General features: G+C 37.6%; 3 protein-coding genes across 4 annotated transcripts; 1 reads left to right on the top strand and 2 right to left on the bottom strand.

Annotated features, from left to right (window-relative positions):
• Positions 1-4,895: 4,895 nt before the first annotated feature.
• On the top strand, positions 4,896-13,465 carry LOC117626971 (tetratricopeptide repeat protein SKI3). 2 transcript variants are annotated; one of them, XM_034358822.1, is made up of 20 exons: positions 4,896-5,177; positions 5,292-5,375; positions 5,523-5,942; positions 6,067-6,117; positions 6,318-6,410; positions 6,812-6,952; positions 7,034-7,114; positions 7,346-7,593; positions 7,676-7,847; positions 8,281-8,396; positions 8,497-8,554; positions 8,812-8,877; positions 9,028-9,240; positions 9,401-9,452; positions 9,778-10,151; positions 10,260-10,354; positions 10,837-11,076; positions 11,476-12,119; positions 12,478-12,678; positions 12,945-13,465. In XM_034358822.1, exons 1-20 carry the CDS (start codon positions 5,166-5,168, stop codon positions 13,121-13,123), a joined length of 3,540 nt encoding a protein of 1,179 aa, XP_034214713.1. In that variant the 5' UTR covers positions 4,896-5,165; the 3' UTR covers positions 13,124-13,465. The 2 variants fall into 2 exon arrangements, with proteins under 2 accessions (XP_034214713.1, XP_034214714.1); XM_034358823.1 differs by lacking the exon at positions 5,523-5,942 and having other exon boundaries at positions 4,897-5,177.
• Positions 13,466-13,571: 106 nt separating this feature from the next.
• LOC117626972 (protein LYK5) lies at positions 13,572-15,831 on the bottom strand. The gene has a single exon (XM_034358824.1). It carries the CDS (start codon positions 15,763-15,765, stop codon positions 13,729-13,731), a length of 2,037 nt encoding a protein of 678 aa, XP_034214715.1. The 5' UTR covers positions 15,766-15,831; the 3' UTR covers positions 13,572-13,728.
• Positions 15,832-16,641: 810 nt separating this feature from the next.
• On the bottom strand, positions 16,642-20,196 carry LOC117627773. Its single transcript, XM_034360004.1, has 9 exons — positions 19,863-20,196; positions 19,088-19,315; positions 18,848-18,969; positions 18,577-18,637; positions 18,285-18,425; positions 17,943-18,050; positions 17,537-17,765; positions 17,196-17,447; positions 16,642-16,929 (listed from the first exon to the last, which is right to left on the bottom strand). The coding sequence occupies exons 1-9, from the start codon at positions 19,992-19,994 to the stop codon at positions 16,847-16,849; spliced, it is 1,356 nt and encodes a 451-aa protein (XP_034215895.1). The 5' UTR covers positions 19,995-20,196; the 3' UTR covers positions 16,642-16,846.
• Positions 20,197-24,943: the final 4,747 nt, after the last annotated feature.

Below are 24,943 nucleotides of genomic sequence, written 5' to 3'. Positions count from 1 at the left end.
GCAATCAATCCTAGGTTGTCTCTAAACCCTCATATCAAATTTCTCATATTCAAACCCAAACCCTAAATCAAATTCCTCAAATCCAAATCCCTCAAATCTAAATCCCTCAAATCCTTTTATCAAAATCCCTAAACACATACCCTCAAATCTTATACATATACCTCTCAAATCAAATTCCTACATCAAATTCCTCCAATCAAATTCCTACTTCAAATTCCTTCAATCAAATTCCTCACATTCTCATATCACATATTACTTCCGCTGTGATGTCAGGACCCCTTACAATTCTCTCCCTCTTTGCAGACTCGCAGAAGCATGAGGTCAATCCTGCTGACTCGGCTACCCGGACTCGTGCTTCTATTGCCACCGCCAAAGGTTCTGTTTTTCATATGTCCTCTAAAAAGTCTGCATGGATTATTGACTCGAGTGCTACGAATCACATGACATTTGGTCCTGGCCAAGTTATTGGTCACAAATCATCCACTCCGTCGGTGGTATCTAATGCTAATAGTACCCCCATCTCCTGTGGTTGGAGAGGGCTCTCTACCTCTCTCTAATTCCCTACATCTGGATATCGTATTGCTTGTTCCATCCTTGGACCATAACTTGTTGTCTATTGCACAACTTACTATTACTTTGAGTTGTACTGTAATATTTTGGCCGAATCATTGTGTTTTTCAGGACATCCTCACGGGAAAGACGATTGGTTGTAATACTAGGCCAGAAAAACTCTACTCCTTGGGCTGGGCACCTTTCACAACAAGTGGAACTCGTTCTGAGCGGGAGAGAGACAAAGTTTGATTATGGCATAAACGTCTTGGACATGCCTCGTTTGGTTATCTTAAGAAGTTGCTTCCTTTATTATTTTCCAGTCTTAATGTTTCCAGCTTCTACTGTGATACCTGTGAATTGGCTAAGAGCCATTGTGTCCGATTTTCATTAAGTTCAAATAAGAGTTTGGTTTCGTTTTCTCTTGTTCATTCTAATGTTTGGGGACCTACTAAAATTACCACTCCGATAGGAGCTCAATGGTTTGTCATGCTTATAGATGATTGCACACGCATGACTTGGATTTCCCTTCTCAAAACTAAAGTTTAAGTTAGTTTAAAATTTCAACAGTTCAATAAAATGGTGGAAACACAGTTTCAGGCAAGAATCCAAGTTCTCCGCTCTGACAATGGCGGTGAATTTCTCAACCATGATCTTAACAAGTTCTCACAAGACCATAGTATCATACATCAACGATCATGCCCCTACACTCCCCAACAAAATGGAGTAGTTGAAAGAAAGAACATACATTTATTGGAAGTAGTTCGTGCCTCTCTCTTTGGTGCCAATATGCCTCAGTCTTTTTAGGGAGAAACCGTCATCTTTGCAGCATACCTCATCAATCAGATTCCCTTAAGTATCCTAAATTTCTAAACACCACTTCAAACACTTCACCACCATATCGAAATACCTCCCACCCTAAACCTGGAACCCTAGATTTTCGGTTGTGTTGTATTTGTCCACTTACATGATCACCAACGAAGCAAATTGGATCCCCGAGCCAAAAAGTGTGTTTTCATTGGCTTTGCACCTCATCAGAAAAGATACCGATGTTATCATTCTCCTAATAAGAAGGTCTATACCTCCATGGATGTTGTGTTCCGGGAACACGACATATATTTTTCAGCAGCACAGGAGGAGAATCGAGAATCCATTACTCCTAAAATTCTCGATTTTTTTCCCCATGACCCAGCTCTGCTTCAAAACGATTGGTCACTAATGGAAAACGGCCAGTCCCCCCTTTAGTTCTTTGAACATGGAGAATCTGCTTCAAAATGACGGGTTGCTAGAAGACAGCGACTGATCGCCCCCTTTTGTTCTTCGAACACGAAGAACCTACTTCAAAACGATTAGTAGCCAGAAGACAACGACCGATTGCCAATGGAAAACAATCAATCATCTCTACGCTGTGAAAATCAGGAGGAGGAAATTGAACCATTTTATGAGACTTTGCTCGCTTCAGCTCCAGTACCACACAAATCCCCTACTGAGGAAATCATTCAGGTAACATCTTTCCCTGAAACTGATAACACTAATGAAATATTTCATGATGATTTGATTTCAAAAGGCACAAAGTCTACATATCAGCTTCCAGAAAGGAAGAACCGTGGCAAACCTCGAGTGCAATATGAAGCATATCTTGAAACCAAAGGGAAATACCCCATCAATAATTATATATCTCTCAGCAGATTATCAAAGTCATGTGTGCACTATGTGAAGCAGTTGGCTGACATATCTGTCCCCAACAGTGTGACTGTAGCACTAGAAGACCCAAAATGGAAAGAAGCCATGAATGAAGAAATGCGAGCTCTCCAAAAGAATGTCACATGGGAACTCGTGCCCTTACCTTATGAAAAGAAGACAGTAGGGTGCATGTGGATCAATTGAAAGATATAAAGCTAGATTGGTGGCAAAGGGGTACACACAGAGATATGGGATAGACTACCAGGAGACCTTTCACCTAGTAGCCAAGATTAATACTATCATAGTCATATTGTCTTTAGCAGCAAATCTCGATTGGCCTTTACATAAGTTTGATGTCAAAAATGCTTTCTTACATGGAGACTTGGAAGAATAAGTATATGTGGACTTACCACCAGGATGTAATTTAGCTCGTGACAAGAAGAATCAAGTTTGCAAGCTCAGAAAGTCATTGTATGGGTTAAAGCAATCTCTGAGGACATGGTTTGGCAAATTTACTAAATCTATGAAATTTTTTGGGTATACACAGAGTAATTCAAATCACACCTTGTTCTTAAAGCATGATGAAGGAAGACTTACTGCATTGATTGTTTATGTGGATGACATAGTCGTAACTGGAAACGACATAGGAGGGCAACTGAAGTTGCAAAAGTATTTGTCTCAGGAATTTGAGATGAATGATTTAGATGATTTGAAGTACTTTGTTGGAATTGAAGTAGCAAGTTCAAAAACTGGTATATTTCTGTCTCAAAGAAAACATGTTATAAATCTACTCACTGAAACATGAATGCTTGGATGTAAGTCGGCTGACACACCTATCGAGATGAATCACAAGTTGTGTGAAAGACATGGACCAAAAACCAACCAATAAGAAACAATACCAACGCCTTGTTGGAAGATTAATATATTTGGCACACACAAGACCATATATTGCATATGTTGTTAGTGTGGTTAGTCAGTTTATGCATTTGCCCGGTGTTTCTCATAGGAATGCAGTTGATCAGATCTTAAGATACTTAAAGTCAACCCTGGGAAAGGATTAATGCTCTAAAAAAAATGGAGATCTTGAAGTTGGTCGATTTACAGATGCTGATTGGACTGGTTCCATTACAGATAAACGCTTTACGTTTGGTTACTTTACATTCGTGGGAGGTAACCTAGTCACTTGACACAGAAAAAAATAAAATGTGGTTTCTCAGTCTAGTGCAGAAGCAGAGTATCGAGGAATGGCTCAAGGAGTTTGTGGATTATTGTGAATCAGAAGACTCTTAACAGAATTGAGCTTCAAACCAAAAAAGCCAATGGAGTTGCATTGTGACAACAATTCAGCTATCGATATTGCTCATAATCCAGTTCAACATGATCGAACAAACATGTTGAGGTGCATAGACATTTCATCAAAGAAAAAATTGAGAAAAAGATCATATGCCTACAATTAGTAAAATCAGAAGATCAACTGGCAGATCTTAACAAAGGCTGTTTGTGGATGAGTATTTTATGACTCACTTACAAAGTTGGGCATTGGTGACGTATATGCACCAACTTGAGGAAGAGTGTTGACTGGAGTCTTCTAATTAATCAAGGAGATTTATTTCCTTGATCAATCAATGTATTTACTTTCCTATTTTATATAGTTGACAAATCATTGTATAATTAGGAGTCACTATCTTAATTAATTACTGTTTCTATTTCCTTGTAAAGTACTCATGTAAACTCCTATATATACCTCATTATGGAGAAGAATATTACTTAACCTAAAGTATTCAAACCATATTCATATTTTAGCATCCAATTTAATAAGATCACCAATTTATATTTTCTCAACGCTTCCCATATGGTTGAATTAGATTCGGCAACTAGTGGAGCTATTGCTAATTGAATAATTCCTTTGTTTCTCAGTAAACATGACTGGGTTTTAGCTAGTGCTTTAACTGTAGCCCTCAAACCTAAACATCCTTAACCCCAAACACCGAAGCCCTAAAACCTAAACATCCTTAACTCCAAACACGACAAGATGGTAGTGAAAGCAACAAAAACAAAAGCATAGATTAATTTTGATTTTGGCTTAACAATTTAAACAAAACTTCATCACAAATACAAGCACAAAATTCATCATAAAGCAGCAATTAAAACCCTATAAATTATAGCGAATGTGAATAATGAAATTGAGAAAAAATAACTCGCAGTACATCATTCTTATGGCTTTGCTTCGATTGATCCAACAAAAAAAAGAAGTTCGAATGGAAGAGAAGAGCGATGGGAAGAGAGGGCGTGAACTTGAGGAGCAAGACTGAAGCGTGAGCAAGTAGAAGGAGAGAGCATGAAACTAAATGAGGGTATTTTTGGAAGTATGAAAGTTTCATTAAACACCCAGAGCCTCCTCAATCTGATTTCCGCAAAATTAGAAAATGAAAGCAGGTCCACTCCTCAATTTGATTTCTCTCACAATAATTTTTAACAATAAAGTAATTTTCACATAGTTTACTAAACAGACTAAGCTTCCCAACTTTTTTTAAAGTCACTTATCACTCTAAATAATCAATTCGAAACGAGCACTAATATCCCGTGAAAGAATAATGATTAAATTGAGGATTATATTTACAGATGGACTTAAGACTGTAACTGTTGTTCGCATGGTTATTTTCACTATTTTTAAAAGACAGGAACGAATATCTTAGGGCGTAAAGTCTAATTGACAAAGAAAACAAGGAAAGAAGTAGTTAACCGAGAATCAGCTGTGTGCAGGCGAGAAGGTAGGAAAAGCCTGGAAGTAAAGCATCATATGGACTGGAGCGCTCGAGTCTGTATTTTCACCCTATAGCTCGAAAATTGAAATTGATTTTCAAGTAAGCGGAGTCTAGGGTTTTGTACTGGGGTTTGATCATTGAAGAAATTCGAAGACATTCCTAAATGCAATGCAAGAAACGGTCTCTTTCTTTACTATCCTCTCTCTCCTCTGCCTGTCTCTGGGTTGTGGCTCTACTGGAAATTTCAAATTTATTTACTAAAATGGAAAGTTGACTGAAATAGGGTTTTTCCAGGAACAAGAAAAGGAATGTGAGCTGCGACGCTTGGAGGAGTGTATAGAGGCCCATCCAGATGATCCCTCCCTTCGCTTCGAACTCGTGAGTAATCGTCACTTAAACTTAATAATTACTTTTTCATTTTATATATATGAGAAATTGGATGATGATTTGCCTTTTGTTCTAGTTTGTTTGTTCATCTTACAATCTTAATCAATAAGTCAGTAAATAATGATGAATAAATGTTAGGGAGTGTTGTTGTGGGAGGAGTGGGATACCAAGGAAAAAGCGGCAGAACAATTCGTAGTAGCAGCGAAATTGAAGCCTGAGATTGAGAAGGGAGGGGCATTCAGATATCTAGGGATTTATTACGCAGGTCTAGACTCCCAGTCCCATAGCCAGAGAGCTCTTAAGTGCTTCCAGAAAGCCGTCTCTCTCAATCCTGATGACTCCCTCTCTGGGGAAGCCTTGTGTGATTTGTTGGACCAGCAAGGAAAGGAGAGCTTGGAGGTGGCTGTGTGCCGGGAGGCTTCCCAAAAATCCCCCAGGGCCTTTTGGGCTTTCCAAAGACTCGGTTACTTGCTACTCCATCAAAATAAATGCTCTGAAGCTGTCCACAGTCTTCAACATGCCATTCGAGGCTATCCTACCTCTCCACATCTCTGGGAGGTATCCCTATCAATGCACATTTGTTTCTTTTTTTTTTTTTTTACACTAATTATCTTTCTTTCTGTTCTGCTTACTAGTCTACTTTCTACTAAACTATCTCACCCTTCCTCAATTATTGTTTTAGGCTCTTGGCCTTGCCTACCAGCGACTAGGCAGGTTCACTGCTGCTCTCAAGGTTCCTTTCCCTTTATCTTTCTCTTTTTTTTCTCTTCTTTTCAATTATTAAAGCAACCTTTGATTTTTTTTTTTTTTTTTTTTTTTTTTTTCCAAAGCATCATATTATCTGCTGTCTTCTGAATTTCAAATTGATACTTCTCCAGTTATATTCCTCTTTTAAATATGATTTTTATCATTGATATTACGCCATTCTAACAGTCTTATGGAAGAGCCATTGAATTGGAGGGTACAAGAATCTTTGCTTTGCTTGAAAGCGGAAACATCTTTTTGATGCTTGGTTCCTTTCGACAGGTCAGCTTTCGTTTTGTTCGTGGTGATTCTCCAACCAACATTGATTTATTTGTTTGTAATTGTCATCAACCACAATGTTGTAGCATTTATCTTGTATTTACATTTGTTCTTTTAATATAGGTATAGTTGAATTTTCAGCACTTACATGTTTTTTTAATTTTCTTTTGTACTTTTGAGTTGTGGTTCCTTTTTTTAGTCTACTTCTCCTCTCAGAATTTTTGTACTAAAATGGGTTCAATTTTCTAATAGAGTTGGTGAGGAGCAATTAGTTGGACTTGCAGGTGTAGCTATGCTGATTGTTAAATGGTTTGCAGCATATAAGATTATACTGGAGTTTTCCCATAATATTTGAAGTGCTGTGTTATAAAATATATCTCATGTGGCGGTGTTTCTATGTGAAGGGAGTTGAGGCATTTCAGCAAGCATTAGAGATTTCTCCCAAAAGTGTCTCTGCGCACTATGGGCTTGCTTCTGGGCTGCTGTGTTTGGCAAAGGAATGCAATAATTTGGGAGCATATAGATGGGGTGCTACAGTGCTAGAGGTAAATTGTCTTCGAGTGTTTAAAGATTTACAATTCAAGTTGTTGAAACGCTAAAAGATGAACAGTTTGATTTGATTTCAGGAGGCATCTAAAGTTGCCTGGATGTGTACTCAATTAGCTGGAAATATGTCATCTATTTGGAAGCTGCATGGTGATATACAAGTATGATCCTTTAATGATTCAACTATGTTATGCTCATTTCTGTCCCTCAAAGAGATACTCATAGCGGAGTTATTCTTCAATCTTTCATGTTATTTTAGATTCTACTTGACTTTTTATTGCATATGAATCTTCTTGTTATTAATTCATTGTATGTCGACCTTGCTATTTAAAACACAATAAATTTGACAGGAACCCAAAACTAATCTGAGAAATGCTTTACCTCTGTGATAGCTTACTTATGCAAAATGTTATCCATGGATGGAGGAGGACCACAGTTTAGAGTTTGATGTGGAAGCCTTTGATAATTCCATCCTTTCATGGAAGCGTACCTGCTGTTTGGCTGCGAAAACTGCCAGGTGCTCTTATCAGCGGGCTTTGCACTTATCCCCATGGCAAGCTAATATATATGCTGACATTGCAGTAACTTCAGATCTTGTAGACTCTTTTGATAACAGTACTGGACATGAATTAAGTGCTTGGTATGATCTAATATACTCGTGTAATCATATTATTTAGCCGTGTATTTTTCTCTTAATTTAACGCCTTTTTTTTTTTTACCAGGCAGCCATCCGAGAAGATGGCTTTGGGAGCCCTGTTACTTGAGGGTGACAATTCTGAGTTTTGGGTAGCATTGGGATGTTTGTCTGATCATAATGCATTGAAACAACATGCTCTAATCAGGGGATTGCATTTGAATGTATCTCTAGCTGTTGCGTGGGCATACTTAGGGAAGGTACCATCCAATTACATAGATTTTTTTTTCCTTTTCCTTTTAGTGTTTTCGCGGTCTTTCTGCGTGGGTTTTCTTTTACATGAATTTCAAATTAATGGGAAATAAGGAAACATAAAAATTACTGAAAGTTTGTCTGTCATATTCACTGGAGAATTTTGGGATTTTTGTAGCGTGGTTTATTTTTTTATGTGTTTGCTAACATTTGTCGAGTTGGGTTTGAATATAGATTGGTTGAGCCTTGCCTTAGAGGGATTTGGCTATTGCTTGAATTACTAACTATTGCTTACCTATTTAATTGTGTCTATGAACATTTGCATGCCACTGGGTTGATCCATTATATAATTTAAACATCCAGAAGCATTACTGGTGTTTATTGGAAAAATTTAGCTTGCAAAATTTTTTTGTGTTGTCTGAGTTTTTGTTCTTCCTACAGCTGTACAGAAAACAAGGTGAGAAGCAATTTGCAAGGCAAGCATTTGATTGTGCTAGAAGTATAGATCCTTCACTCGCGTTACCATGGGCTGGCATGTCAGCTGATTTTCATGCTAGGTAAATTTTTTATTTATTTTGGATTTGTTTTTCAGTTCAGCTGATTTAATTTTTGTAGCTTTGCACTCAACATTACTAACAGTGAGTTGTACCTTCTTAGAGAGTCTGCAGCTGGAGAAGCTTATGAGAGCTGCTTACGAGCTGTGCAGATATTTCCTGTAATTTTCTATCTCCTGCCCCTTATGTTATTCCACCATGGTTTAAATAAAAAGGAATGTTAAATGTATTTATTACAATCCATTTAAACTGATGATCTGTTCTATTTTGGTATTTTGAGATCTTATGACCTCCTTTAGAGGTGACTTTTAATTATTTCTATCTTCTTTCACTTTATTGAACTTTGCTTTCTTGTTTTTTAACTTCAAATCTGTGTTCTTAATTTCTTATTCCTTTATTTTTAATTCTTTCTATGCAGCTTGCCGAATTCCAAATGGGTCTTGCAAAACTTGCTCTTGGTTCAGGGAATCTTTCATCTTCGCAGGTCTAGTCATGCCTATGTGATAGTTGACCAATCAGAGATTATAGAAGTAGCACATGTTTTATTTTGTCTCCCTCTGTAAGAAGGGCCAGCAAGGGACATCCTTGTGTCATTTTAATTTTCTAATGGTACTGCTGCTTACCATTGCTGCAGGTCTTTGGAGCCATCAGACAGGCCATGCAGCGTGCACCTCACTATCCTGAATGCCATAATTTAACTGGGCTAGTCTATGAGGCACAATCCAATTATCGGTCTGCCGCTGCTTCTTATAGACTAGCACGCTGTGCAATCACCAATTTGTCAGGCAGTGATAGAAAATCTCATATGACGGATATATCAATCAATTTGGCTCGATCACTTAGTAGGGTAACGCATATAATATCTTTTCAGTATCTGTTTTTGATCTGTAAAGGTGTAACCCTAATTATGTGTATATACACGCATACGATTGTACATGTTATCCTAATGCAAGTGTTGCTTCATATTTCGTTAAACATTTTCTAAAAAATGCTTCTGTGTGATGCAGGCAGGGAATGCTCTAGATGCTTTGCAGGAATGTGAAGATTTGAAGAAAGAAGGTTTGTATTAAGTATGCTTACATATGACCTTATAACAAGGATGGAGATAATGTATTAGTGGCTGAATGCTTTCTTATTCACATCAGACCAACTTTTACTTATAATAGGGGATGTTTAGAATTTTTACAAGCTGCCTTCAAGGATCTGTATTGTTGCTTCTGTTCATATGAATAATTTTGTGTCTAACTTAAGGAAGAGCGTGAAAAGGCTTTCTTAAGAGCATCCTTGGATGTGGTTGTGTTCGATTACATATTGAAAACTTGTATATAAAAAAAATGTCACTTTGTTGACTCTCTTTTTTTTTCTGGTGTCCTTCATGTTTAAGGGTTGCTTGATGTGGAAGGTTTGCAAATATATGCTTTCTCCTTGTGGCAACTTGGTAATACTGAACTGGCCCTCTCTATGGCAAGAAATCTGGCAGTGAGTGTCTCTACAATGGAACAAACATCTGCAGCTGCCTCTGTTGTTTTTATCTGTAGATTCCTGTATCATATTTCTGGACTGGATTCCGCAATCAATAGCATTCTGGAGATGCCAAAGCAACTGTTTCAGAGTTCAAAGATCAGTTTCATAGTATCTGCTATTCATGCTCTAGATCGAAGTAATCGGCTTGAGTCTGTTGTGTCAAGCAGTCGTTACTATCTTAAATCTCATGAAGAGATAACTGGAATGCACTTTTTGATAGCACTTGGTAAACTAGTAAGTTTATTATTCCAGTAACCTCTCATGTTTGGTTGGGATTTGCTTGTTTATTTATGATTTTTGTATGATAAGTGATATTGCTATACTCTGGGTTGTTTTATGCAGATAAAACATGGATCAGAACACCGTTTGGGATATCAAAGTGGAATTGATCACCTTAGGAAAGCTCTTCACATGTATCCTAACAGTAGCTTGTTAAGGTATCTCCAACAATCAACCTCATGGTTGAAACCTGATTTCTGTATAACTGCTGACATTGCCAGTAGCAACAGCTGTAAAGGAATTAACTAACAGAATGACCACATATGGTAGAGAGGTGTCTTAGTTTTAAGATTCTGGTGGTATTTTTGGTGGATTTCTTGTTCACTGATTGTACACATTAGTTTTTCTTTTATAATAAAATTGTTGTTTGTTATTTATTAAATTAAAAAAAAAAAAAAAAAAAAAAAAACAAGCATCTGAATTTTAGTGCAACTTATTGGATTGAAACAAGAGATTTTATTGGTAAAATCAAAACCTTCTGTATTTATTCTAGGCAGCTAGGTTGGCATTGTTATGGTTCACTGCCATCTAGTTTTTAGAATAATGCTTTTGGTGTCAACCTAAGCTTCTTAATGCCTTGCCACTTCTAGTTATTATTTTTATTCTTCAAACATTCTTCTGACAAACTTTTTTGGAACAGGAACCTTCTTGGTTATCTTTTGTTGTGCAGTGAAGAATGGAATGATACCCACATTGCAACTAGGTGTTGCGACATAGACGCTACTAATCCAAGTAAAGGCAGTTTAAAATCAGCATATGAAATTCTTGGTGCTGGAGCAGTCGCTTGCTATGCTGTTGGCAATTGCAGTCCTAAGTTCTCTTACCCAACATGCACATACCAGTGCCTGAATGAACCTGGAGCCATCCAGCAACTACAGAAGTATTGTAACTTATTCCTGCCTCTGAATTTGAATTCATTATATAACTTCTAAGTAAAAACTCTATGCCGCTTTTAGATTTTAAGGATCAATTTCTCCTCTAAGGAAAAAGAGAAAAAGAATAATCATTCCCTCCCTTTGCCTTTTTGACTGTTTGTGCTAGTTTTGCCTTTCATAGCTGTTTTCCTGTATGTTTTTTATATTGGCTACATAAAAACATGATGAATTAGACTATTGGTGTTTCTTTCCCGAAAGAAATTTGCCTGTTTTTTGAACAAAAAATATGAAGGTGCTTTTTATTTTAATATGGGCTTATTGCTTATGCTTGTCTTTTCCATATTAAAGTTAACATGTTTTGATTCCTAGTGAAAAGAATCACAGTTCTTGTTTTATATCCACAGAGGTTTACGCAGAGAACCATGGAACCAGAACATAAGATATCTGCTTGTTCTCAATTTACTGCAGAAGGCACGTGAAGAGAGATTTCCTTGCCATCTTTGTATTATACTTGAGCGGCTAATAAGTGTAGCTCTTTCTGATGAAGTTTATCATAATACGGGCATGTCTTATGAATATAAGAAATTCCAGCTTCTACTTTGTGCTTCGGAGATCTGTTTGCAAGGTGGTAATCTGACTGGCTGTATCAACCATGCCAAAAATGCTTCATCGATTATGCTTCCCGATGATTGTCTTTTCTTTGCACACTTGCTATTACTCCGTGCCTATGCCTTAGAATGTGACACTGTAAACCTTCAAAAAGAGTATATAAGATGCTTGGAACTCAAGACAGATCATCATATTGGTTGGATATGTCTAAAGTTCATCGAATATCGTTATGAATTGCAAAGTGATTTGGATATTTTAGAGTCTAGCTTCAAAGAATGCTCAAAGGAGCGAATGAATTCATGGAATAGGTGGAGGGCTCTATTCATTCTGGTGCAAGGCTTGATATCTATATGGAGCCAGGACATTATTTCTGCTGAACAGTTTTTTGCACAAGCTTGTTCATTGGCGGGTGATGAGAGCAGCCTCCTGCTTTGTCATGGTATTTGCCTGTTAATAGATGGGATTTTCTTTTTCCTCTAATAGGTCCTACTAATCATTAAATTTAAGACTCCATGCTTTAGTTTATTATTATTTTTTTTTTGGGGGTAACAGTTCTGTTGTTTAAATTTGGCATGACATGTTCCAACTAAATTAGATAGCCTAAAATTGGATAGACGTCTTGTTTTCCGGTAACAAGTATATATGATGGTTCTTACTACATATTCTACCAGTGGGTGCTAGATAGATTTGGTTTCCGGTCATTGTCTATGTATGCCTGATTTTGTACAATAGCAAGGGTGGTAGAAGTTTTGTATATGTCTCCTTTCGTGCAGTAATTAGATCATTGATGGGTCCAGGTGCCACCTGTATGGAGCTTTCTCGCCAGGGGTGTTGGCAGTTTTTATCACTTGCTGTACGGAGTCTCACTAAAGCTCAAGAAGGACCTCTCATTCCCTTACCGATTGTCTCAGCATTGCTAGCTCAAGCAGCTGGAAGTCTTGGTTCAAAAGAGAAGTGGGAGAAAAACCTCCGTCTTGAATGGCCTACTTGGCCCCAAGGTATGATATCTGTGTGACGCATTGGTGTTCATGTCCTGATGATTTACTGTTTTTTTATTTAATTTTTTTTAATAAATCCAGCTAGAAATAAGCTACTGATGCATCATCATTTATGTGCAAATCTGTTTTCATGCGGAATGGTAGAATGATGTGAAACCACTGAGAATTCCTTATTGGAAAAATCTGACCTCTTTCCCTAAGAGTGGCTGTCTGGTTTTATATGATGTATAGTCCATAATGTGTGGACGTTTTTAAATCTTTTGCAGAAATGAGGCCTGCAGAGCTGTTCTTTCAGATGCATTTGCTTGCAAGACAGTCGAAAGCTAGTTCAGACTCTTCCAGAGTTGAGTTTTGTCAGAGTCCGGAGAAGTGGGTTCTTCGAGCAATTCACACGAACCCTTCTTGTATGAGATATTGGAAGGTTTTGCAGAAGCACGTGGAATGAGTTGCAAATGGTGAAGATTGGGCACGCATTTTGTCTCATGCATTATAGTACGCCTCCTACTTCAGCTTGGCCTTGGTGTTTAAAATTTTTACTCAGCTAATCGAGAGCTGCCTAATCCTAAATGCTCCCCAGTTTTTCTGACTTTTGTACAATATGCCATCAAGCTGTCCTCAATTGTATGTAAATATGGAAAGATTTTTTGGGTAGCTTGTTGCTACAGAGTTAGGTTAATTAAGTCATGACAGGAATAGCGTCTTTTGTAACATCAGATTAGATTTAGGAATTGTATTGATCATACTCAGGCTCTACTAATACAGTTATTTTAATGATTTTTCTGAAGTAGATTGTGGCTGCTTTACCTGAAATATTTTTTGCAGTTATCATTAACATGAAGCCACAAAATAGCGTTGCATGTACTGGTTTTAAATAACTTAGCCCACTGATGCGATTTTGTAATCTCAACTTTATTCGATTTCTGACGTTGAAAAAATGATGTGAAAATTCACAAGCACCACACCTGTTCCATTCTAAGCAAATGATGTTCAAACTTACTTTGCTAAGATTACAAAAATTCTAGTTTTAGTGTGGTGATTGGAAATTATGGCCTATCTTCCAAGACTGAGTGAGGTGGTTGAGTGTTGGAGCTCATCAGCATCAGATGGATCCCAGTCCAGTGTGGAGGAAAGAATCTTAGAGAGTGTGATGAAGGCTTCAGCCATGGTGGGGCGAGAGTTGATCTGAGTTGCAACGCAGCTTTTAGCCAACTGGGCCATGGAAAAAGCGAGATCCAAGGGGTACTCGCGCTTTAGAGAAGGATCCATAAAGCCTTCAAGTTTGTCTCTCACGTGGTCTCCTTCCAACACCCCACTTATGGACGCAGACAGTAACAACTCTTGATCATCTCCTGAACCACCATTATTAGAGGCGGGAGCGGGAGCAGCAGCCGCAGCAGCTTCTCTTCCAGATAAGAGCTCCAACAAGACGACCCCAAATGCAAAGACATCTAGTTTCGGAGTAATGACCCCGTTTTGGATGTACTCTGGTGGCATATAGCCATGAGTGCCCACCACATGTCTGGTGAGTTGCAGTTGGTCTTGATTGTGATTGCGACCGTGGGAGACGAGAAGGGGTCTTGCCAAGCCAAAATTGGAAAGCTTGGCCCTCAAGCTGGCATCCAAGAGGATGTTGCTGGTCTTCAAGTTGTTGTGGATACAGGGAGGGTGGGTGAAGTTGTGGAGATAGTTGAGAGCATCAGCGACGTCGTGGGCAATCTGAACCCTCTGCTTCCATGACAGTGTAGTAGGAGAATGAAGGCAGTGGGAAAGAGAGCCAGAGGGAGCATACTCGTAGACAAGGTAGGTGTGTCCCTGGTGGACGCAGAAGCCAGAGAGCCTGATGATGTTGGAGTGGTTGATCCGCTTGAGGAGGTTGATCTCGTCTCCAGACTGGGAGACATCCCCTATCACCACCTTGATGGCGGCATCGTCACCTTCAAACGATCCTCTGAACACGGATCCTTGAATTCTGTTGGCTTCGCTGAAGAATTGGGTGGCCCTCTGCAGTTGCTCCAATTCGTAAAGGGTCAAGGACTCAACAGCATAGCCAAGCCCTCTAGAAGAAATGGTGTCGGATGAAGGTAGCGGCGAGGTTGGCAAGTAGTCTGCGATCTTACCGGGTTCAATTCCAGGTCCAGAAGCGACTTGTAGTTTGGAGTTAGGGGATTCCGTAGCCGCCGCCGATTGGTAATGTTGACGACGGCGGCGGTGTAACAGGAGGAAGACCATAATAACGAGGAGGAGGAGGCAAGCAGCTCCGACACCGACACCCACGAAGATAGGTTTGTTGATTTTGCTGTTGTTGTTGGAGTTTGGAGGTGGAGCGGCGGATGGAGGAGGAGAAGGAGGAGAAGAAGAGCGTTGTTGCAGTTGAGCTGGGGTGGGTTTGGAAGTGAGAGGAAGCAGAAGTTGGGTGAAGGGATAGATGGTGTCGTTGGAAGAGAGGCGATTGGCTTGGAGCAAGGTGGGTAGGTCTAAACCGAAGCGTTGGGCGATACTAGGAGGGTCGTCTCCCGAGGCGACCAGGTAAGAGAGGAGGAACTTGACCCCAGCGGCGGTCTGGTTGGCGGTGGGGCAAGCGCACCTCAGGGGGACTTGAAGGGTGAGGCCCACCGTGAGGTTAGTGGCGGGGAAGGGGTTCTGAGCCATGAGGGCCTGGCAGGTGGTGAGGCCCTGGTAGGTGTTGTTGGCCACTCTGAAGTAGGTCTCGCCGGAGCTTTTGAGCACATAGGAGGCGTTGTGCTGGTAGTAAGAGGAGGGGGAGCAAGAGCAGTCGACGGGCACGAGTATAAGGGTGTCCGCGGAAATGGGCTGAACATCGGAGATGTTGTTGGCTGCAGCGATGCGGGTGGGTTCGGAGCCCAGCAGGTAGGCGATGGAGGTCGGGGAGTTGTAATAAGGAGGGATGGAACGGAAGGTGAGGTAGGAGAGGCATGACGATGCGACGCCGTTGCAAACATAGCCGTCGGTGGTGTTGTAGTGGTTGTAGCAGTCGAGCTGTTTGTTGTCCACATAACTTTGCTGCCCTTGCACTTCGATCAAGATAAACACCACCACCACCACCACCACCAATACCATCCAATTCATCTTCAATGGAATGGCTAAAGCTAACACAAACAAAATTCTTCGTAATTTTCTGAGAGACTCCGTGAGGCCTCAATTATACAACTACTCAACGCGTCTTTAGTTGACCACTTGACAGCCTTTTCTTTTTTATTTATTTTCATTTGACTTTAAAAGTCAGTCCACTCTTCAAACCCATCATTTTGATTTCTGCCAACCATTACCATTTTGGTTTCTTACTCCATCGTCATGACCGTGCCCATGCGTATAAAATGGGCTCCCCCCTCCCTCTTCCTTGTGATTTTCTCACTTTGAATATCTTTCAAATTTTCTTCAAATTTGATTTCACTTATTAAGGTATATAATGGTCTTTTAGAGCTAGAATTTAGATTTTAACCAAAAATTTGATACTTAAAACCTAAAATCGAAGTGATCAACCAATCCACTAATCCAATACTTGAAACTTAAAATATAAGTTATAAATGATAACAGTGGTTCCCTTTTTGCATCTTCATCACTCTAACACCCTAGGCTAATTTAGCATTGCTGTGCTGTGAAAATAATCGCTGTCAAATTTGCTATGAGAGAAATTAGCTGTGAGAGAAAGCAGTTTGGGGTTTGGTTAACTTTTTGTTAAAAGTGTTGTTGATACTGATTCTCGCATAATCAGAAAATAATTCCCGCATAATCATCAAACCAGTGTCTCTTCGAAGCTGATTCTTGCATAATCAGAAAATGAAAGCACTTTATTAGCTGCTTTCCCTTATAGCTTTCTCTCACAGCAATTTTTAATAATAAGTGATTTTTTTCATAGTTTATCAAATGGGCTGAGCTTCCCAAATTTTTTTTAAAATCACTTATAACCCCAAATAAGCAATGTCAAACGGGCACTAACCCTACTAACTTGAACAATGAACAGTATAAAGATAAGTTTCACTACATATATTTGTTAATCAGAAATTTTACATCTCCAGCCACTAATTATTAGGTGAATAAAATTCTATATGCCTCAAAAAACAAAATTCTACTAAAGTCAAAACTAGGTTCCCCTGATGATCATCACTGCAGTGAACTAAAAAACTACCACCATCTATCATTGAGCAGGTCAGTCGCACTTTCTTTTGCGGGCGCATCTCCTGCACGCTAATATACTAGCCCAAATTACGCCTATCAAAGCAAGGACAAAAGCTGCAACATCGAACGCAAAACTATAACACTCAGGACAGCAAACACAGATAAAATCAAATAAAGTTGCAATCAATTGAGCATAATTTATAGTGAAGCCCTATAAAATTATTTTTCTTTTTCTTGTTCCATTTATCCAGTCCATATGATATAAAGAGATTTTGCTGAAAACACTGAAAGTTTCCCATGCAGTGTAGAAAAAAAGCAGCTAGGCACATTCTATGCAAGAAGCATTCAATAGTAAAGCTGAAAGTCTCAGATAAACATACTCGCTACAGCACAGTAAGCTAAAATAGCCAGGCGATATCTAACAATCCATGGTAGAGTGCTTTCAAGAGAGCAGTGCCTGTGATGCTCTCTTGCTTTCTTGGTGGTTGAAGAGGTGGAATTTCTTGCTTGCAGTTCTGATAGCGATGTAGTTACACCTGTCACAGGACTTCCGTTTATATCCCTGACTTGAATCTTCAATGTCACAGGAGTCGCATCCCAGTCTATCTCAACTGCTCCGAAATTAGACATGCCTGAAGAAAATACACATCCAGAAAATAAAAAAACCTGACATGTTCCGCCAGGAAACTCAGATATGTTAAATTTAAAATGACAAGCATACCATATGTGCACGACCTGTATCTGCAGTTTTGGTCCATAACTCTCATAGTGTTAGGAGTTAACCATGCCAGAAATCTCACAAAGAAATGTAACGGTGGTGGGACTACCTTCTCAACTGCTTGGGTTATCCCACTTGAAGTAACATCATACAATGGATATCCAGTGGCACAATCATAACGTGTAATTTCTCCAAAGTGAACATCTCCACTTATGAAAAACACTCCATCCCTCTACAAGGAAAAGGATTTGTAAAAGAGCTGATCTAAGCATCCTCTCCTCTCAGACCAAGTTGTAAAAGTAAAAAATAAATACCCTGCTTCATGCATCTGCTGGTTGTATCTTAATTAGAAATCGCTACTGAAAGAAGTATAATTGAAAATATGCATCATGGAGCATACATATACCACCTTACTATCTGCTATCAATTTAAATAGCCGATCTCTCTCCTTTGGAAAACGTCCCCAAGACTCCATGTAAAACAATGGCCCAGTGGTTGCTGACAGATTTGATATTACCTGAATTGGGAGAAAGATAATTACTGAAATGTATGCATTATTAACAAAACTTGCAGACACCACAGGCAAATCCAAACAACCCAACTAGCCAAGCATTAGGGAGTAGCACACATGTAAATTAATTACATAGCTAACAGCTTTATGTAGAACAATGTAGGCATAAATTAATGTATAGAAGATCCAAGCATAGTACCAACCTACCTAATATAATGTTGGCATAAATTGACAGCATACCTGTATAGAAGATCCAATAATTGTAACGGCTGTTGGAGAATCATTCAGCTCTTTTTCTAACCATTCCCACTGTGAGCGTCCCAAAATAGTTCCATCACTACGTAAAGGGTCTCGGTGGTACCTAGTATCTAATAGTATAACCTGAGGAAGTTTATTGCCCGTAATTAGAGCAAAACACAATTTTACTGAAAACAGTTGTTTGCTTACTTGATAGGCTTTCCTGGGAAAGCCAATTTGAATTCCATAAGAAGAAATGTTTCAGACAGATACTTAGAAGCGTTCACTTTGATACCTTGATTTGTCTACCCATGGGGCCAAGTGTGTAAGATGCATAAACTCCGTCTTGCTTGCGCCTACAATTGAAGCAAAAAAATAATTCAAAATAATCAGCAATAATTAGGTATTACGAACAACTATATTGCAGTTCACCACAACTAGATAGAGTTAAAATTAATGATGTTATTCATACAAAGAGAATGAGGCTTTAACAATGACAACATCAGCATCTTTGGATATCAGTAAGGCCATAATGACAATTCTACAAGGGGAGAACAGTCGCTCACCGTGGACTATTTTCCGGCTCATCCAAGAAATCAAGGAGAAGTCTTTGATTAGTTATTTTCCCGGAAAATTCTTTTCCTGCATCATTTAATCCATAATCGTGGTCATCCCATGTGCCAATTACCTACAAGATTGACACGCTACTACTTAGAACGAAGAATAATTATATAAAAAAGAAAACACATATGCGCAAGCATAAAGATCTAAACAACTATTCAGTCAGAGAAGTGAGGATGAAACACCTTAGTATTCTCTTGAAGACGAGAATAACCAGGGTTAGACTTGGCTTTCTCATATCTAGACTTCATTTCCTGCTCAGTAGAAGGAACAAATCTTGGGGCATTCTTCCACGGTCCAATTGTTCTTTCTTTTCCAAATAGTTTAAAAGGACGCCTAATGTCTCCATAAATGTTATCACCAAGCCAAATGAAAACTTGGGGATCAAATGAGATTATTGCATTCCAGATGGGCTGCACAAAACCGAAAATTTTAAGTTATCCTGAGAAACAAAAAAGAAGTAAATATATTCACAAAAGTTTCAGAGATGAAATTTCGTTGCGAGGCAAAACAAATCGATAGATGATTTGATACAATATAATGCCATTTGAACAGCTAAGTAATAAGCAACAGTTGCAGTAGGGTTCACTAGCAGAAAGTAAAAGCAGGGACAATGTGCAGAGGAAGATTGCCTAAACGTCACCTATCAATGGCCAGTTGGATTCAGATTTCGTTATGAGGATATTGCCATTGTGGTCAAACTGAAGAGTGGAAGTGGGTTCATCTCCAACTATGTGTTCTTGAATTGTTTTTGGCATTTGGCAGACTTATAAATTTGTATAAATTATTATAAATTAGGAAATCATAACTGATGAAGTGTGAGTCAAATAAGCACTGTAATTAGAGAAACATGTGTTGTCATCAAAATTAGTTTGCTAAAATGGCAAAGCTATTGAGAGGTGAGAAGAAGAAAAGGAAAAAAAAAAAAACAAAGAGCAGAGTGCAGACGGACAGACAGACCTGAGGAGCGCTTTGGTTGGCGCATGATCCAAACGCAATACGAGTAACCAGACGCTGCTGCTCGGAAGGGACGCCCCATGCCACCACTCCAATCGCCGTCACTGTCAACATCCACCACCACTTCCAAACCATCTCTCTCAACTCTCAATTCTCAATTCTCAATTTTCAATTCTTTATTCAACTCTCAATTCTCATATGAGCAGCCACTAACTCTGGGATTCTCGCGTAAATGTGAGGATTCTTTCCATTCTTAACCAATCACCTTATTTATTTCTTGAAGATTGCCTTATTTCCATAACAAGAGCCTGAAACCTTCCGATCAAGAAAATCCAATAAACTAATATATTAAGGAAAAACTTCCATTAAAGAATTCTTACATAACTCTCCTTTGCCTTTTTTTTTTTTTTTTTTTTTTTTTTTTTTTTTTTCGGTTTTTAGGTGCAGAATTTGTACCCACTTCACATTTTAGTCCTTATATGTTACTTTTTCTGTTAAATTTAGGGGCAAAATAGTCATTTGCAGTCCAACACTCATCGCTCACACCCATAGTCTGAAATATCGATAATATCGAGGAAATATCGGTTTTTTCGAATCACGGATATTTCGGAACATATCCATGTACATATCGTATAAATATCGATAATATCGACGATAATATCGGAAAATATCGATGTCGATAATTTCGCTCACATTTCAGCAATATTTTGTCAAAATATCGGTGTAATATCGCTAAAATATCGAAAATATCGATGTGAAGGAAAAAAAAAGTTTTTTTAAAAAAAAAGGGAAAAAGGGGAGAAAAAAGCACAAAGGGGATATGAACCCCTCCCATTTTACTCCTCCAACACCTTAAACACCATATCACTTATGTTTTTGTGATAATATGCTAAAATATTTATATTTATATGGGTGGTATGTTAACAATTACATGCAAAACTATTTTGGGGATTTATCATTTGATGACTACTCTTCACAATACACTTATTCTACACATAGAGATGATGAAGATAGTGAAAAATTTGAACCTCGTAGGAACTCTATGTGGTACTAAGTCACTCATGTATCTTACCATGCAATGTATAAAGTGTAAAATATTATAGTAAATCATTATATATAAATGATTACGGTGTATTTAATCTTTTTTCATTAATTATTACATATTTTTTACACTCATAGTGTTTGCCCGCTTGCTGTATAATCAACTTAAAATTAGTTAAATCCATCATGCAATACATTTCCTTCTAATTTTTTGTGATAAACTCATAGATAATTGACTAAATAAACATTCTCCAAAGTTTCAATGAAAATTTCCAAGTTTTTCTTACAATTTCCGTGGTTTTTATTCAATTTTTATCGATATCGATAATATCCCGATATTTCCATCGAAATTTCCATATTTTTGGACTACCGATATTTCCGATATCATCGATATTTTAGACCTTGCTCACACCAACTCCACCACTCCATATCCGAACTCACTATTCTCACCATCACCAGCGAAAAACAATCTCACGACCCCATCATCATCATAATCATCAATTTCAACCCTTCCACCTCCTTTAGCCAATACTAGAGAGACAAAGAGACGTAGAGATAAAGACAGAGATAGATAGAGAGACAAAGAGACAAAGATGGGTGGGTGCGGCGATGAGAATGGGTGTCGTGTCTGTACAATGGGCATGTGCCATGGGTTGGGGATGATTGGGAGGGGAGATCAATTTTGGGTGGGGATGGCATCGATGGTGTTCGTGTGCTGAATAAGGGGGTGGTCGGCGACTGTGGCTTGGTGGGGGTTGGGGCTGCTGGGAAGAGGAGAGGGTTGCTGATGTTTTGACCATTAAAAAGACTGTTTTGCTCCTAAATTTGACAGAATATTTAACGCTGGACTAATAGTTCTAACAGAAGTGCGGTTGAGGGACTGTAGTAGTCATTTGGGGTCGTTTTGCGCCGCGCATTGTTATGGACTAGATTATATCTTAAGACTGTCTTGGATTAATTCGGATTGATCTAAGCTGGATTAAGTACTAACTTACATTTGGTGCTGCGTCGGACTAAAGCTGGATTGTAAAAATAGTAAAGACCTATGTTTGGTATTGTGTTAAACTAAAATATAATTCTTATAATATTTAAATTTAAATGAGGTTTTTGACCTAAAAGATAAATAAATGCTACAAAGAAACTCAATTCAAAGATTTTTAAGATAAATAAGTTCAGGGACTAATAATTCTTATAACAATATCTAGCAACATAAAAATAAAAAAAAAAATTTAAAACAATAATAAAAAGAAAATGAATAAAATTATGTTTTTTTTAAAGAATAAAATTATGATATTTGTTTTTTGGCTTCTCAAGATTAATCTTAGTTGGTCGAAACATTGTTAAAGGAGCTAAGCTCACTCTATGTAATTCTAGGTTTTTCAAAGACCAATTAAAACAATAATTAAAAAAATTATATAATTTTTGTATATTTGACTTTTGACTTCAAACTAAAAAATATAATTTGACAATGTAACAATTGCTTGCAGTAAAGAAAGCATCACATCATGAATTATTAAACTTGTTTCAATATCAAAAAAATATCGAACATTTGTAAATTACTATAGTTTGATTTACCAAATGCAATGTCAAAATAATAATTGTAATATTTAAATTTACATGAGGATTTTTATCTTTAAAAAATGCTGCAAAAAAACCCATTCTAATAACAAAATTAGATAATAGGTCTTATTTTTATGGAAATAACTACCCATGTTATCTTTTCTTAATTCTAAAAATAAAATAAAAAATAAAAAATAAAACCAATTGGCACATGCTCACGCATGTGCCAAGGGGCTAGTTAAAAGAAAACAAATAAAATTATGATATTTTTTAAAGAGAGGTGTTGGACTCACGTGTTCTATTTAGCGAGCGTGCTATTTAGCGAACCACTTTTCAGGCTCACTGTATTAGACGAGCAAGTGAGACTTTTTTTTTTTTTACTATTGGACTCTACAGTCTCAATTAAGTTAGTCTCGTCTCTTACCAAACAAGAGTTTTGAGTGTTATTTAACCCAGTCCAATCCAGTGAGACATACCAAACATGGCGTTAGAGGACCAAATGCAAATAGGGTAAAAATTCAAGAACTATTGCTCTTTAAAACTCTTTTTTAAAAAGGGAATCATGTACAGGACCCGATCCAAATTCTGGTTTGGAATCCGAGCCGGACCTTGTGCATGTCCGACACTTGGCGAATGTCGGGCACAAATGACCTATTTGCCCTTCTGGTTACAAACTAAATTTCAAATTAGCCTTGACTTTTACCGAAAATTCAGCAGAGTCTCCCCTGTAATTTGTTCAATCTCAAAATTACACCTGTCAAAACGAGCATGTAAATTTATACAACCAACTGCCAGCATACGTAAAAAAAATACAATCCAACAGTTCAGTTCTCGATCTAGGGCAAATATCAGAGCAATTACTAAGAATTTACAGAGGAGTTAATCCTTTTACAAAACAAAACTTCTACAGCAAAGGAAAGGCGCGGAAGATGGGAAAAGGCCCGGTGGTGGATTTCTGTGCACGTCTACAGCCTGGGGGCGCAAAACATTCAAAAAAAATGTGAGTGGACAAAAATAAAGGTCTAGAACACACATAGAAAAGTTAATCAATAACAATTCTCCGAAGAACACATATGAATATTTTTTTTGGTTCAAACACATGAATATGGGTCATGAGTAGAGGTGGTCATTTGAATCGGTGAACTGGGGAATCGAGTCGAACCGAGTCTAAAAAAAAAAGAAAAAAATTGTGTTGACCAAACAAACAAGTCAACTTAGACTCAAAAATTGAACCAGACCATTAAATAAATGAAAAATGGTTGAGAAATCGCGCTCTTGCACACAGGGGGATTCAAACCCCTTCCTTTCCCTTCCTCCTGTTGAGCCTTATCCACCCCGTTGCGGATGAGTTTGTGAATATAACTACGACATATGATATTTATAAGGTCTTTAAAATTTTTGCAAGCTAATATTATTTAGGATAAATTTAGGCATATGTTTAATGTTATTTATTATTTTATTATGGAGTTGTATTTTTTTATTTTTTATTTTTTGTGGTTATATATTACATAGTTGTATTATTATTCACTATTGAGTTTCAATATTGTTCATTATATGTGATACTAAGTTTGAACTTAACAGGAATTCTTTCTATTTGGTACTAAGTTACTCATATATTTTATCTTTGTTTTTTTTATTCAAGCTCATATAAGCTTATATATCTTATCATAGGTATCAAGTGTAATATATTGTTGTAAATTATTATAACTAAAAAATTATGGTGTGTTTGATTTTCTTTCACTAATTACTACATATTTTCTGAAGTCATAGTGTTTGTCAGGTCGCTACATAATCAACTTAAATCACTCAAACCCACCAAGACATGCATTTCCTTCTAATTTTGTGTGTAAAATAATAGACAATTGACCAAGTAAATATCCTCTAAAGTTTCAATAAAAATTTCCAAGTTTTTCTCACAATTTCAGTGATTTTTATTCAATTTTTATTGATATCGATATTTCCTCGATATTTCCATCGGTATATTCGTGTTTTTGGACCACCGATATTTCCGAAACTCTTGATATTTTAGGCCTTGATTTTAACCCAATTAATACACAAATGTCTTAGTTCCAATTAATACCCAACTAAATAACTACTTTAGCCCAATTTTTTTTTTTCTTTTCGGTGAACCATATCCATTCTTGTTATGTTTCGTATTTCTCTCCCTTCCACATATTTCTTTATATTTATCTATTTACATCTTTCTCTCTTATTTTATCTCCTTTACCTTTTTCTCTATTATTTTATCCATTGTACATATTTTTCTCTTTTTCCTATTTTTCTATACATCATATTTCTCTCTTATTCATACATCTTTATTTTTTTTTTCTTTTCAAACCGAAAATTGGGCAGAATCAAACTGGAACCGCATAGGTCTATTTTGGTTCAATTCTTCTAGACACTTTTTATAAAAATCAAACCGAATTGAACCGTGTGTAATTTCCAATTTCGGTTCCAACTCTAGGTATAAGTAGAAGAATGAA

The sequence above is a fragment of the Prunus dulcis genome, chromosome 5 (genome assembly GCF_902201215.1).
Source record: "Prunus dulcis chromosome 5, ALMONDv2, whole genome shotgun sequence".
Classification (NCBI taxonomy): Eukaryota; Viridiplantae; Streptophyta; class Magnoliopsida; order Rosales; family Rosaceae; genus Prunus; species Prunus dulcis.
The sequence above is the reverse complement of the archived record's forward strand: the minus strand, read 5'-3'. Positions and strand labels throughout refer to the sequence as shown.